Source organism: Meriones unguiculatus, chromosome 4 (genome assembly GCF_030254825.1).
Source record: "Meriones unguiculatus strain TT.TT164.6M chromosome 4, Bangor_MerUng_6.1, whole genome shotgun sequence".
NCBI lineage: Eukaryota > Metazoa > Chordata > Mammalia > Rodentia > Muridae > Meriones > Meriones unguiculatus.
The window spans coordinates 35,055,418-35,072,129 of record NC_083352.1 but is presented as its reverse complement, the minus strand read 5'-3'; the positions used below and the strand labels follow the sequence as shown (position 1 = coordinate 35,072,129).

The 16,712-nt window shown below is 39.0% G+C and overlaps 1 protein-coding gene across 1 annotated transcript; it reads left to right on the top strand.

Annotated features, from left to right (window-relative positions):
- The first annotated feature begins 2,154 nt into the window (after positions 1-2,154).
- LOC132653792 (disintegrin and metalloproteinase domain-containing protein 26A-like) lies at positions 2,155-4,275 on the top strand. Its single transcript, XM_060383215.1, has one exon. It carries the CDS (start codon positions 2,155-2,157, stop codon positions 4,273-4,275), a length of 2,121 nt encoding a protein of 706 aa, XP_060239198.1.
- The last annotated feature ends 12,437 nt before the right edge of the window (positions 4,276-16,712 follow it).

Genomic DNA, 16,712 nt, shown 5'->3' with positions numbered 1-16,712 from the left:
GGCTCCTGTTGCTAAGCACATGAATCTAGAACTTGCTCCACAAGAGACAAATAAAGAATTTATATTCTCTTGTGAATTCTCAAGCAAACATCTGGGTTTCTAAAGTAGGTTTTAAAAATATTTTTGTAAGCAAGACCAGCACAAGAACATAAGCATCACTACATCTGAGGGTAAGTCTTTAGAGGATTCAGTAAAGGCCAGAAGCACAAATAATTAGTAAGTGAACACCTAGATCCCTCAATTCCTTGCCAATTCTTCATATTTCAGGATGGCATTTATTTTCCTTAAATATTTCCACTCTCTCCTAATTTATTATGGTGGCTCTAGAGATTTAGTGTGATTCACTAGATCCTTTATGATAATAGAACATGTGTGGTAAATGAATTTGATGAGGTTATGTGGAGAAAAAGGTAAGGTAAAAGCTGATCTCTGAAAGCCAACATGAAACTAGGTTGTTATATTTGTACCAAATTTTGGAAGAAATGTATTTTTTTCTAGAGTTCTAGATACTACAATTCTTGTGTACAGTAAAGAACAACTAAACTTGCTGAATTAATTTTTAAGTTTTAATGTATCTATTACTGTGCTTTTAGTCATTAATTCTGATATAATCTTCTTGATTCAGTCCCAAAAATGCTGCATTATTAATGAATAATCCTTTTCTTTACATCAGAAATACACTTTCTATAATGATTACCAAATCTAAATCAAAGTAATTTTTGGTAATCATCAGCATGTCAGACTTTAATCACAGTTTTATTGAATTGTCCTTAAATTTCTTTTACTATGATTTATCATTTTTAATTAATTAATTAAATATTATAATTTATTCACTTTGTATCCTGGCTGTAACCAGGATCTCTTCACATCTAACCCACCCTCTCTCTTCCCTCCAATGCCCCTCTTCTAGTCCACTGATAAGGGAGGACCTCCTCCTCCTTCTATCTGGCCCTGGCTCCTATCACTCTATATATTCATGTATCTTGTTCCTTAATAATTTTTTCAAAATATCAATACACTAAAGATAACAGACAGGAGAGATAGCTCATTTGGGAAAGTGAATGTTATAAAGCATACAGACATGAGAATGAATCCCTGAAACCTCCATTAAATGCTTTGTTGGTGACCAGTTGTAGCAATGCCAGCGATGAGGAGACAGAAATATGCAGATAGCTAAGCCTTGCTGGTAAGTCATTCTTCCCTCTTTAGAAAGTAGCATGTCAGTGACCAACTCTGCATCAAGAAACAAGATGGATGATGACCTAGGAATTATATCCAACACTAATGCTAGGCTTCTATAAATATACACCACACACACACTAACACAAATACACACAGACATACATACACACAGGATTACACACGTAGAAACACACAAAGAATTAATAACATCCCAAACTTTAAAAGTGATTGCACAAACAAGGTGTATAGCTCCTAAACACTCAGTAGCCAAGATGAATTGTGACCTTTACATATATCAATATTCACACAAGGTTCATGTTCTACACACTCACATGCAACCATATTAAAAACAAACTTTAAAAAATACAAATGAGAATAATTTTCAGCCTGAGAAAAGTTTCTGCCTCCAACCACAATAACAAAATGAGGAACAGAAAGGAACACACAAATGTACTCAGAAGCAGGACACTGTTTGAGGAGAGTTACAATTTAAATGACTACATATATGAACACAATGACAACCTTAAATTTCAGCTATCTACAGTTATATCTACAGTTGCTCTTGAAGAAAGAAAAAAATTAGAATATTCATAAACTGTGAGCAAGACATCAATTGATTAAAAAATAGTATCTTATTAAGAACTGTGAGTGCTTTGGAAATATATTTGTATAAGGAAAAAGTATACTCTACCACAAATTAAAAAAAAAAGCACATTGTTAAAAGAGCATGGAACAAAGGCTAATTGATTTTAGCCTGTTCTCTGCATTTATCTCCGGTAACCTGACTTGTTCATGATTTACCTATACCTATGAGTGACTTTCTTACCTCTGTTTCTCTCAGTCCTGCTGCTCTGATGAATCACCTCTGTCAGAAGACACACCATCAAAGGCCCGTGCTGCATGCAACCATACAGACTGAGCACTAGGAGAGAAAGGACTTCTCAAGCTCTCCCTTTTGCTCTCTGACAAGACATGGGGACTGTGGTTAAGGCCCTGGTCCATAAGAGGATCATGTTCTGGCTGTGGAAGGTGCTCTTCCTCTCCACATGGTCAACAACTGGACATGCTAAATACAGTAGCCCTATGGAAGTAGTGATACCTTTGAGGGTCACTGATTCTATGAGACACAATAGCTCTCCAGGCTGGCTCTCCTATAGCCTGTACTTTGGAGAGGAGAGGCATACTATCACCATGAAACCAAAGAAAAACTTGATATCTAGAAACTTCTTACTTTTAACCTACAGTGACCAAGGTGATATCCTTTCAGAACAGCCTTTTGTGCAGGATGACTGCTACTACCATGGCTATGTGGATGAAGACCCAGAATCCATAGTTGCTCTTACAACCTGTTTGGGAAGTTTCCAAGGCATACTAGAGATAAATGGCACAGTTTATGAAATCATGCCCAAGAGCTCAACTTCCACATTTGAACATCTGGCTTATAAAATGGGTAGTGAGGAGTCAGAATCAATTCCCATGAGATGTGGGTTATCAGAAGAAGAAATAGCACGACAAATGAGTCTTCGAGAAATCAGTGACTCCACATATTTCCAAAGCCAATATGGGGATTGGTGGCTACACCACAAGTATCTTGAATATTTTGTGATAATAGATCACAAACGATATGTTCATAGAAAAGGAAATACCACAAAATGTCTTCAAGATATTTTGCAAATGGTCAATGGAATAAATGGTTATTATCTTCAAATAGACACTGAAGTGGTTTTAACCACACTTGAAGTGTGGAATGAAAAAAATCATGTCGATGTGGAAAGACATATTTCTAACGTCCTAGGTGATTTTTGTGGTTGGAAGAAAAGAAACATTGGCAATCAAATTAGACATGATATCATCCATCTTTTTGCCCGGCAAGGATACGGAATGTACTTAGGGCTAGCCTTTGTAGGTACAGTTTGTACACCTGATAATTGTGCAGTAAACAGTTTCCTTTCTGATTCGATGTCACACATGGCCTCCGTTATAGCACATGAAATGGGTCACAATTTGGGTATGGGTCATGATGACAAAGACTGCACTTGTGGGAGAAAGAGCTGCATAATGGCCGCATACCTGTCTGGTTCCGATAGATTCAGCAACTGTAGTTATAATGAAATGTTTACAGCTATTGGGAGACGATCCTGTTTATACAATATTCCGGATTTACTAGTAATTGCAAAAAACCAAACCTGTGGGAATAACCTGGTTGAGGAAGGAGAGCAGTGTGACTGTGGAACCCCTGAGTCATGTCAAAGTGATCCATGCTGTAGCGAGGACTGTATTTTCAAACCTGGTGCACAATGTGCTGTTGGGCTTTGCTGCAAAAGCTGCAAGTTCATTCCAACAGGCACAGTGTGTAGAAAAGAGAAAAATGAATGTGACCTGCCAGAGTGGTGCAATGGAACTTCAGCTGCGTGTCCAGATGACGTGTACCTAGAGGATGGAAGCCCTTGCAGAAATGGTGGCTATTGCTATAAAGCTGCATGCCATAATCGTCAGGTACAGTGTCAGAAGATTTTTGGCAAGGGAGCCAGGAGTGCAGATGAAAGATGCTACATGGAAATGAACAAACGGGGTGATCGTTTCGGTAACTGTGGTAACAATAGCTATACCTACATAGGATGCAATAGTGCTGATGTATTGTGTGGAAGGATCCAGTGTGAAAATGTGACAGAGCTTCCTCCTAGAAGAGAGCACGAAACAATGCATTGGGTTCATTTCAATAATTCCACCTGCTGGTCCTTGGACTATCATTTTGGAATACGCATAGCTGACCTTGGAGCAGTGGCAGACGGAACAGCTTGTGGTAAAGGCCGTATATGCATTGACAGGAAGTGTGTCAATAAGTCCATTTTGTTAGGTAACTGTTCAGAAAGATTATGCAATAAGAAAGGTGTCTGCAACAGTAAACACCACTGCCATTGTGATCCTCGGTGGAAACCACCATACTGTCTACGAGGTGGCTTTGGAGGTAGTATAGACAGTGGACCACCTCCAGGAAAACATCCTAATTGGGTACCATTTTTGCTGGTTTTTCTTTTTCTTTTTCTGATTGTGATAGCTGTTATAACTTTCGTACTTAACAAGATGAGATAATAGCTAAAACTGAAGAGACCAGCAGCACCAGAACCAGCATCTGGTGCTAAAATTGCACCTCAAATACAAAACCTCAGACTTGAATTTTTAATGCAAAGAAGATTCCAAAGGTAAAAAGAGAACAAAAAAAAATAATTAAAAAAAATTATCCTACAAAACTTCTTTCATGTATAAATGTGTGGACTATTTATTTATTCACTTTACATCCCAGTCAGAGCCCCTCCATCCTCTCTTCCCTGCTCCTTCCTGGTATTCCTCCTCTACTCCCCCTCAGAAAAGGGGAGTCCTCCCACCTACTCTCCCAGCACATCAAGTCATATCAGGACTGAGTGCATCCTCCACCATGGTGGCCTGGCCTGGCAGCCCCGCCAGGGGCAAGTGATCTAAAAGCATGCAACAGAGTCCTTGTCTCAGAGACAGCCTCCATTCTCCTTACTATGGAACCCACATGAAGACCAAGCTGTCCATTGTGTACATATGTGTAGGGAGCCTATGGCCAGTCCAAATGTAGTCCTTTGTTGGTGATTCAGTATCCACAAGCACACATAGGCTCAGGTTACTTGGCTCTGTTGGTCTTCTTATGGAGCTCCTGTTGCCTCCTGGTCCTTCTATCCTGCCTTCCACTCTTCCACAAGGCTCCCTGTATTACACCAATTGTTTGGCTGTGAGGCTCATAATCAGTTTCAATCTGTTGCTGGGTGGGGCCTCTCAGAGGCTCTTGTCTGCAAGCTTAACAGAGGGTTGTTAATAGTGTCAGGGGTTGGCGCTCTCCCATGTTGTAGCCAGGCATTGGTTGGACATTACCCAGTCTCTGCTCTTTCTTTATCCCTGAACTTCTTGTAGGCAGGGTAAATTTTGGGTCATAGTTTTTGTGGGTGGTTTGGTATTCTCCATCGTCTACTAAGCGTCTTAGCTGGTTAGAAGATGACCTCTTCATTCTCCATGTCTCTCACTAGTAAGGGTCTCCAATAGAGTCACTCCCATATCCTCCAAGGTGCCTATCCTGCTGTATGTCTCAGAGATGCCCCAGGCCACGGTTTCTCTTCCCTCTGCATGTGCTCTGTCCTCCTTCCCCCTCCCTCCATCAAATCTCCACCTTCCTGGAGCGTGTGTGTGTGTGTGTGTGTGTGTGTGTGTGTGTAAAATCCTAGTCCAGAAGTTCTTAAGACCTCCCTTGTTTGATTATGTATAGGCTATTTTGAAGGTTATTGCTTACCTACTTTCTTTCTCATGCTTTCATCTTTTGTATACAAGAGGACTACTGATTTTTTTGAGTTAACTTTGTATCTTGCCACTTTGATGAAGGTGTTTATCAGTTGTAGGAGTTACATAGTAGAATTTATGGGGTTACTCATATATACTACCATATCTTCTGATAATAGTGATACTTAGAATTCTTATGTTCTGAGTTGTATTTCTTTGATATCCTTTAGTTGTCTCAATGCTCTAGCTAGGACTTCCAGTACTATATTGAAGATACACTGAGAGAATAATCATCTGTGCCTTGTCGGAGATTTCAACATGATTGGTATAATATTCTCTCCATTCAGTTTGATGTTGGCTATAGGCTTGCTGTATATTGCCTTTACTATGTTTATGTATGTGATTCCAGGCTCCAAAGTACCGAAAATATTTTCAAGAAAATCATAAGTGAAAATTTCCCCAACCTTAAGAAAAAGATGCCTTTAAAAAAAGGCTTACAGAACACCAAATAGACTAGACCAGAAAAGAAATTCTTCCAACCACATAATAATCAAAATACTAAATCTGCCAAACAAAAATAATATTAAGGGTGACAGGGTGGAAAAGGCCAAGTAACATATAAAGACAGACCTATAAGAATCACCCAGATCCTAGTCTATCAGGTCTCATCAGGACTGGCTGCATTGTCTTCCTCTGTGGCCAGGTAAGGCTGCTCCCCCCTCAGGGGAAAGTGATCAAAGAGCAGGCCCAACAGTTCACATCAGAGACAGTCCATGTTCCCGTTACTATTGAACCCACTTGGAGACTGAACTGCCATAGGCTATCTCTGTACAGGGGTCTTAGGTCATCTCCATGCATGGTACTTGGTTGGGGTATCAGTCTCAGGGAAGACCCCTGTGCTTAGATATTTTTTGGTTCTGTTGCTCTCCTTGTGGAGCTTCTGTCAACTCCAAATCTTACTATTTCCCACTTCTTTCATAAGATTCCCCGAATTCTGCCCAAAGGTTGGCCATAAGTCTCAGCATCTGCTTTGATACTCTGCAGGGTAGAGCCTTTCAGAGGCCCTCTCTGGTAGGCTCCTAACTTGTTTCCTGTTTTCTCCTTCTTCTGATGTCCATCCTCTTTGCCTTTCTGGATGGGAATTGAGCATTTTTGCCAGAGTCCTCCCTCTTGATTAGTTTCCTTACGTGTACACATTTTAGTAGGTTTACCTTGTATTATGTCTATATGAGTGAGTATACACCATGTGTGTCTTTCTGCTTCTGAGATAGCTCACTCAGGATTATCTTTTCCAGTTCCCACCATTTACCTGCAAATTTCAAGATTTCCTTGTTTATTATTGCTGAGTAGTATTCCATTGTGTAAATATACCACAATTTCTGTATCCATTCCTCAGTTGGATCAGAAGAAAGGAAAATAAGACCTCCCTATCAGTGAACTTGGGGAGGGACATGTGTAGAGAAGGCAGGGGAAAATAGGGATTGGGAGGGCAGAATGGAGGGAGCTACAGGGGGAATAAAAATTGATAAAGTGTAATTAATAAAATATTTTTAAAATATTCATTAAAATTATTGTCGCAATACAAAAAAAAAAAACAAAGAATCACACCAGACTTCATAAAAGAGACTATGTAAGCCAGAAAGGCCTGGGGAGATGTGGTACAGAGAATAAGAGATCACAAATACCAACCCAGACCGTTAAACCAAGCAAAATGTTCAGTCAACATAGATGGATAAAAACAAAATATTCCATTAATAAATTTAAACAATATCTACATAGCAACCCAATCCTACAGAAGATACTAGAAAGAAAACTCCAACCCAACAAGATCAACTACACATAAGAAAACACAGGATAAAGATACATTCACAACAAAAAAGCAAGAGAAAACAATCACCACCGATTCCACAATAAAAGTAACTAACAATAATTGGTAAGTAATATCTATCTACATCAATGGATTCAACTCTACAATGAAAGACACAGACTAACAGATTGATTGTGGAAACAGGATCCAACATTTTCCTGCATTCAAGAAACACACCTCTGCAACAAAGATAGACTCTACCTCAAAGTAAAGGTCTGAAAAAAGGTCTGTTTCCAAGCAAACAAACCCAAGAAGCAAGCTGGAGCAGCCATCCTAATTTCTAACAAAATAGACTTTCAACAAAAATTAATCAAAAGAGATGGGAAAAGACACTTCATTCTCATCAAAGGAAAAATATACCAGGAAGACATCACAATCCTGAATAACTGTACTCCAAACACAAGGGCTCCTGCATTTGTCAAATAAATATTATTAAATCTTAAATCACATATCAATCCCAACACCTTAATAATGGGAGTCTTCAACACCCTGCTCTCACTAAGGTACAGATAATTGAGACAAAAGCTAAATAGAAAAACAAAGATAATTACAGATGTCTTAAATCAAATGGATCAAATAGATATCTACAGAACTTTTTACAAAACACAAAAGTATAGCTTCTCAGCACCTCTCAGAACCTTCTCCAAAATTGACTATATAGTCAGTGAACAAAGCAAGCCTCAACAGATACAAGAAGATTGACATAATTCTTTGTATCATATCAGACCAACATGGTCTAAAACTTGACTTCAACAATAACAGAAATAGCAAAAAGACTACACACTCATGGACACTGAGCAACTCTCTACTAAATGACAGCTGAGGTCAGGGAAGAAATGAAAAAAATTAAAGAATTCCCAGAATTCAATGAAAATGGAGGTACAACTTACCCAAACTTATGGGACACAATGAAAGCAGTGCTAAGAGTAAAGCTAGTAGCACTAAGTACATTCATAAAGAAATTTGAGACATTTCATACAAGCAACTTAATGGCACACATGAAAGCACTAGAAAAAAAAAGTAAACTCATTCAGGAGGAGTAGACAGCTGGAAATAATCAAACTCAGAGCTGAAATCAATAAATTAGAAACAAAGAGAACAATTCAAAACAATCAGTGAAACCAAGAGCTGATTCTTTGAGATAATCAACAAGTTAGAAAAACTAACTAAATGGCAGAAATACACTATCCAAATCAGCAAAATCAGAACAGAAAAGGGGGACGTATCGATAAACACTGAGGAAACCAAAGAATCATTAGGTCCTGCTTCAAAAGCCTATATGCAACAAAATTTGAAAATCTAAATGAAATGGATCATTTTCTTAATATATTCTATTTACCAAAGTGGAATCAAGATCAGGTAAATAAATTAAATAGTCTTATATCCCCTAAGGAAATAGAAGCAGTCATCAGAAGCCTCCCATTGAAAATACAAAGCCCAGGGCCAAACGTTTTCAGCTCAGAATTCTACCAGACCTTCAAAGAGCTAATACCAATACTCTTCAAACTATTCCACAAAAGAGAAACAGAATGAACATTATGAACATCATTCTATGAGGCCACAGTCACCTTGATGCCTGTACCATATGAAGACCCAACAAAGAAAGAGAATTTCAGACCATTTTCTCTTATGAACATTGGTGCAAAAATATTCAATTAAATACTCACAACCGAATCCAAAAACACATCAAAGTTATCATCGAACATGACAAAATATGCTTTATGCCAGGCATGCAGAGATCGTTCAGTACACAGAAATCCATTAATGTAATTTACCATATAAACAAACTGAAAGAAAAAACATAATTATTTCCTTCGATGCTGAAAAAGCATTTGACAAAATCTAACACCCCTTCATGTATCTTTCTGATTCTGAGTTACCTCACTCAGGGTGATCATTTCTAGTTCCCACCATTTGCCTGCAAATTTCATGATTTCCTTTTCTTTAATTGCTGAGTAGCATTCCATCTTGTAAATGTATCACAATTTCTGCATCTCTTCTTCAGTTGAGGGACATGTAGGTTGTTTCCAGATTCTGCCTATTATGAATAATGCTGCTATGATCATAGTTGAGCAAATGTCCTTATATGCTTTAGCATCTTCCACATATAAGCCCAAGAGTGGTATAGCTAAATCTTTTTTTTTCTTTTTTTTATACTATATTCACTTTATATCCTCCCTCCATGATTCCCCCCACTCCTCCTGTCCAAATGCCTCCCTTCCTCCACCCTCTGCATGCATGTGCCTCCCCAAGTCCACTGATAGGGGAGGACTTCTTTTCCTTCCTTCTGATCCTAGTCAATTAGGTCTCATCAGAAGTGGCTGCATTATCTTCTTCTGTGGCCTGGTAATGCTGCTTCCCCCTCAGGGGGAGGTAATTAAAGAGCAGGCCAATCAGTTCATGTCAGAGACAGTCCCTGTTCCCATTACTATGGAACCCACTAGGATACTGAACTGCCATGGGCTACATCTGTGCAGGGGTCTTAGGTTATCTCCATGCATAGTCCTTGGTTGGAATAGCACAGGAAAGACCCCTGTGCTCAGATTTTTTGGTTCTGTTGCTCTCCGTGTGGAGTTCCTGTCCTCTCCAGATCTTACTGTTTCCCACTTCTTTCCTAAGATTCCCTGCACTCTGCCTAAAGGTTTCCCATAAGTCTCAGCATCTACATTGATAGTCTGCAGGACAGAACTTTTCAGAGTTCCTCTGTGTCAGGCTCCTGACTTGTTCCCTCTTTTCTCCTTCATCTGATGTCCAGCCTCTTGTCTTTCCTGATAGGAGTTGAGCATTTTAGCAAGAGTCCTCCTTCTTAATTAGTTTCTTTAGCTGTACAGATTTTAGTAGGTTTATCCTATATTATATGTCTATATGAGTAAGTATATACCATGTGCCTTTTTCTGCTTCTGGAATAGCTCACTCAGGATGATCTTTTCCAGATCCCACCATTTACCAGCAAATTTCATGATTTCCTTGTTTGTTATTGCTGAGTAATATTCCATTGTGTAGATATACCACAATTTGTGCATCCATTCCTGCACTGAGGGGCATCTGGGCTGTTTTCAGCTTCTGGCTATTACAAATAAAACTGCTACTAACATGGTTGAGCAAATGTCCTTATTGTGTACATGAGAATATTTTGGTTATATGCCTAGGAGTGGTATAGCTGGATCTTGAGGAAGCGCTATTCCTAGTTGTCTGAGAAAGCACCAGATTGCTTTCCAGAGGGGTTGTACAAGTTTACATTCCTACCAGCAGTGGAGGAGGGTTCCCCTTTCTCCACAACCTCTCCAGCATGTGTTGTCACTTGAGTTTTTGATCTCTTAGCCATTCTGATGGGAGTAAGGTGAAATCTTAGGGTCGTTTTGATTTGCATTTCCCTGATGGCTATTGAGGTTGAGCATTTCTTTTAATTGTTTCTCTGCCATTCGATATTCCTCTGCAGAGAATTCTTTGTTTAGCTCTGTACCCCATTTTTTAATTGGATTACTTGTTTTTTTTGCTGCTTAAATTCTTTAGTTCTTTATATATACTGGATATTAGCCCTCTGTCAGATATAGGGTTGGGGAAGATCTTTTCCCAATCTGTAGGCTGTTGTTTTGTTCTGAAGACAGTGTCCTTTGCTTTAAAGAAGCTTTAGAGACTGTGCTGTTGGTGTTCTGTACAGAAAGTTGTCTCCTGTGCCAATGAGTTCAAGGGTATTCCCCACTTTTTCTTCTAAGCGGTTTAGTGTGTCTGGTTTTATGTTGAGGTCTTTGATCCACTTGTACTTTAGTTTTGTGCAGGGTGATAACTATGGATCTATTTGCATTTTTCTACATGTAAACATCCAGTTATAAAAGCACCATTTGATGAAGATGCTGTCTTTTTTCCATTGAATGGATTTGGCATCTTTGTCAAAAATCAGGTGTCCATAAGTGTGTGGATTTATGTCGGGGTCTTCTATTTGATTACATTGATCCAACCGTCTGTTTCTATGCCAGTACGATGCATTTTTAGTATTGTTGCTCTATAGTACAGCTTAAGATCAGGGATGGAATTGGTTTCCCAAAGTGAGGGGAACAGGGACTATTTCTAACAGGAACTCAATGACTGGCTCTTTGGTCTCCCCACCCCCGAAGGGAGGAGCAGTCCTGTTAGGCCACAGAGGAGGGCTTTGCAGCCAGTTCTGAAGATACCTGATAAAACAGGATCAGATGAATGAGGAGGAGGTCCCCCCTATCAGTGGACTTGGAAAGGGGCAGGGTGGAGATGAGGGAGGGAGGGAGGGACTGGGAGGGAATGAGGGATCGGGACACAGCTGGGATACAGAGTTAATAAAATGTAACTGATAAAAAAATAAAAAAAATTTAAAAAAAGATCAGGGATGGAGATACCTCCAGAAGATCTTTTACTGTAGAGGATGTTTTAGCAATTTTGGGTTTCTTGTTATTCCATATGAAGGTGAGAATTTTTCTTTCCAGGTCTGTAAAGAATTGTGTTGGTAATTTGATGGGAATTGCATTGAATCTGTAGATTGCTATTGGTAAAATGGCCATTTTTACTATATTAACCCTGCCAAGCCATGAGCATGGGAGATCTTTCCATCTTCTGATACCTTCTTCTAATTCTTTCTTCAGAGCCTGGAAATTTTTTTTCATACACGTCTTTGACTTGCTTGGTTAGGTTCACACCAAGGTACTTTATGTCCTTTGTGGCTATTGTGAAGGGTGTTGTTTCCCTAATTTCTTTCTCGGCCCTTTTGTCCTTTGTATACAGGAAGGCTACTGATTTTTTTTTTTTTTAGTTAATTTTGTATCCGGCCACTTTGCTGAAGGTTTTATCAGCTGTAGGATTTCCCTGATAGAGTTTTTGGGGTCACTCAGGTATACTATCATATCATCTGCAAACAGTGAAACTTTGATTTCTTCCTTTCCAATTTGTATCCCCTTGATCTCCTTCAATTGTCTTATTGCTCTAGCTAGGACTTCAAGAACAATGTTGAAAAGATATGGGGAGAGTGAACAACCTTGCCTTGTCCCTGATTTCAGTGGGAATGATTTAAGTTTCTCTCCATTGAGTTTGATGTTGGCTATAGGCTTGCTGTATATAGCCTTTACTATGTTCAGGAATGTGCCTTGTATCCCTGATCTCTCCAATACTTTAAACATGAATGGATGTTGCATTTGTCAAATGCCTTTTCAGCATCTATGGAGATGATCATGTGGTTTTTCTCCTTCATTTTGTTTATGTGGTGGATCACATTGATGGAAATCCGTATATTGAACCACCCTTGCATACCTGGGATGAAGACTTTGATGTGTTCTTGGATTCTTTTTGCAAGTATTTTGTTGAGTATTTTTGCATCAATGTTCATGAGGGAGATTGGCCTGAAATTCTTTCTTTTGTTGGGTCTTTGTGAGATTTAGGTACCAAGGTGACTGTGGCTTCATAGAATGAGTTTGGTAGTGTTCCTTCTGTTTCTATTTTGTGGAATAGTTTGAAGAGTATTGATGTTAGCGCTTCTTTGAAGGTCTGGTAGAATTCTGCACTGAAACAATCTGACCCTGGGCTTTTTTTGCATGGTAGACTTTGATGACAGCTTCTGTTTCCTTAGCGCATATAGGACTGTTTAATTGGTTTACCTGGTCCTGATTCAGCTTTGGCATGTAGACTCGGTCATGAAAATTGTCCATTTCATTTAGATTTTCAAATTTTGTGGCATGTAGACTTTGGAAGTAAGGCCTAATGATTGTTTGGAATTTTTCAGTGTCTGTGGTGATGTCCCCCCTTTTTGTTTCAGTTTTTGTTGATTTGGATAGTTTCTCTCTGCCTTTTAGATAGTTTGGCTAACGGTTTGTCTATCTTGTTGATTTTCTCAAAGAATCAGCTCTTGATTTCATTGATTCTTTGAATTGTTTTATTTGTTTCTAATTTATTGATTTCAGCCCTGAGTTTGATTATTTCCAGCCATCTATTCCTCTTTAGTGTGTCTGCTTCTTTTTTTCTAGGGCTTTCAAGTGAGCCATTATGTTGCTTGCATAAGATGTTTCGAATTTCTTTTTGAAGGCACTTAGTGCTATGAACTTTCCTCTTAGCACTACTTTCATTGTGTCCCATAAGTTTGGGTATGTTGTACCTTAATTTCTTTCTTTATTTCTTCCCTGACCCAGCTGTCATTTAGAAGCAAGTTGTTCAGTTTCCATGTGTGTGTAGGTCTTTTGCTATTTTTGTCATTGAGGTCCAGTTTTAGTCCATGGTGATCATATAGGATTCAAGGGATTATTTCAATCTTCTTGTATCCGTTTAGGCTTGCTTTGTGACCAACTATATGGTCTATTTTAGAGAAGGTTCCTTGAGGTGCTGAGAAAAAGGTTTGGGTGAAAGGTTCTAGAAATGTCTGTGAGGTCCATTTGATTCATGACCTCTGTCAGAGTTATTGTTTCTTTGTTTAATTTCTGTTTTGTTGGCTTGTCCTTTGTTGAGAGTGGGGTGTTGAAGTCTCCCACTATTAATGTGTGGGGGTCTATGTGTGGTTTAAGTTTTATTAAAGTTTCTTTTACAAATGTGGGTGCCCTTTAACTTGGGGCATAGATGTTCAGGATTGTGATATCTTCCTGCTGGATTTTTCCCTTGATGAGTATGAAGTGTCCCTCTCTATCTCTTTTGATTAATTTTGGTTGAAAATCTACTTTATTAGATATTAGAATGGCTACTCCTGCTTGCTTCTTGGGTCCATTGCTTGGAAAACCATCTTCCAGCCCTTTATTCTCAGGTAATATCTATCTTTGTGATTTAACTGTGTTTCTTTTATGCAACAGATTGTTGGGTCTTGTTTATGCATCCATTCTGTTAGTCTGTGCCTTTTTATTGGAGAACTGAGTCCACTGATGTTGAGGGAGATTAATGACCAGTGGCTGTTAGATCCTTTGATATTGATGTTGGCCATGGTAGTGTGTTTGTGTGTTTGGCTACTTTTGTTTTGCTCTAGTGAGGTTAATTATTTCCTGTGTTTTCTTGAAAGTAGCTAGTTTTCTTGGGTTGTATTTTTCCTTCTAATGTCTTCTGTAATGCTGGATTTGTGTGTAGGTATTGTTGAAATTTGTTTTTGTCGTTGAATATCTTGTTTTTTCCGTCTATGAGGACTAAGAGTTTTGCTGAGTACAGTAGCCTAGGCTGACATCTGTGTTCTCTTAGGGTCTGCATGATATCCGTTCAGGCTCTTCTGGCTTTCATAGTTTCTGTTGAGAAGTCAGGTGTGATTCTGATGGGTTTGCCATTATACGTTACTTGGCCTATTTCCCTTGCAGCTTTTAGTATTTTTTCTTTGTTCTGTATCCTTACAGTTTTGATTATTATGTGGCGGGAGGATTTTCTTTTCTGGTCTAATTTGTTAGGTGTTCTGTAGGCCTCTTGTATTCTTATAGGCCTCTCCTTTAAGTTGGGGAAATTTTCCTCTATGATTTTGTTGAAAATATTTTCTGGGCCTTGAAGGATGGAATCTTCTTTTTCCTCTATTCCTATTATTCTTAGGTTTTGTCTTTTTATGTTGTCTTAGATTTCTTGAATTTTTTTGTGTCAGGAATATTTTGGATTTATTATTTTCTTTGACGGATACATCGATTTCTTCCATTGTATCTTCCACACCTGAGATTCTTTCTTCCATCTCTTGTAGTCTGTTGGTTATGCTTACCTCTGTAGTTCCTGTTTTCTTTCCTACATTCTCCCTATCCATGATTTCCTCCATTTGAGTGGTATAGCTAAATCTTATTTTATTTTATTTTATTAATTACACTTTATTCACTTTGTATCCCCCCATAAGGCCCTCCTTCCTCCCCTCCCAGTCCCACCATTCCTCCCTCTTCTTCATGCATGCCCTTCCCAAATCCACTGATAGGGGAGGTCCTCCTCTCCTTCCTTCTGATCTCAGCCTATTAGATCACATCAGGAATGGCTGCATTCTCATCTTCTGGGGCCTGGTAAGGCTGCTATTCCCTCAGGGGAAGCGACCAAACAACAGGCAAATAAGATTATGTCAGAGTCAGTCCCTCTTCCCATTACTATGGAACCCACTTGGACATTAAACTGCCATGGGCTACATCTGTGCAGGGGTTCTAGATTATCTTGACGCCTGGTACTTGGTTGGAGTATGAGTCTCTGGGAAGACCCTGTGTTCAAATTTTCTGGTTCTGTTGCTCTCCTTGTGGGATTCCTGGCCTCTCCAGATTTTACTATTTACTTCTTACATAAGATTCCCTGCACGTTACCCAACAGTTGACTATAAGTCTCAGCATCTGCTTTGATAGTCTGCAGTTTAGAGCCTTTCAGAGGCCCTCTGTGGCAGCCTCCTAGCTTTTTTCTTGTTTTCTTCTTCTTCTGACGTCCATCCTCTTTGCCTTTCAGGGTGGGGATTGAGCATTTTAGTCAAGTCCTCTTTCTTGATTAGTTTCTTTAGATGTACAGGTTTTAGTAGGTTTATCCTATGTTATATGTCTATATGAGTGAGTATATACCGTGTGTGTTTTTCTGCACCTGGGATAGTTCACTCAGGATGATCCTTTGCAGATCCCACCATTTACCTGCAAATTTCATGATTTCCTTATTTTTCATTGCTGAGTAATATTCCACTTTGTAGATGTGCCACAATTTCTGCATCTATTCTTCAGTTGAGGGGTATCTGGGCTGTTTCCAGCTTCTGGCTATTACAAATAAAGCTGCTACAAACATGGTTGAGCAAATGTCCTTATTGTGTACTTAAGCCCTTTTTGGATATATGCCTAGGAGTGGTATGACTGGATCTTGAGGAAGCGTTATTCCTAGTTGTCTGAGAAATTGCCAGATTGATTTCCAGAGTTCTCTTCCATCTTTTGTATTCTATTGGTGATGCTTACCTTTATGGTTCCTGATCTTTTCTCTAAGTTCTCCAGCTCCAGGGTTTTCTCAGTTCGTGTTCTCTTTATTGATTGTAATTTTGTTTTCATGCCTTGCACCATTTCCTTCATCTCTTTGAATGTGGATACCTGTCTTTCTACGATGGTCTCTATTTTTTTGTTCATCTCCTCTCTATATGCCACTAATTGTATCTGTACTTGTGCCTCTAATTGTTTGGCTATATTTGCCTGTGTTTCTTTTAGAATTGTGTTCATTTCCTCTTTCTTTGCCTCCACTTGACTGGCCAAATCCTTGATAGATTTGTTCATTTCCTCTTTAACTGTCTGAATATGTATGGCTATTGCTCTGACAGGTTTGTTTGTTTCCTCTTTATGAGCCTCAAATAATTGGGTAAGCATAGCTTTAAAGTCATTTTCCTGTGCTTCGGATGATTTGGAGTATCCATCAATTTGGGGGGTTGCTGGTGAAGCCATGATGTCCTGATTTATGTTGGATGTATTCT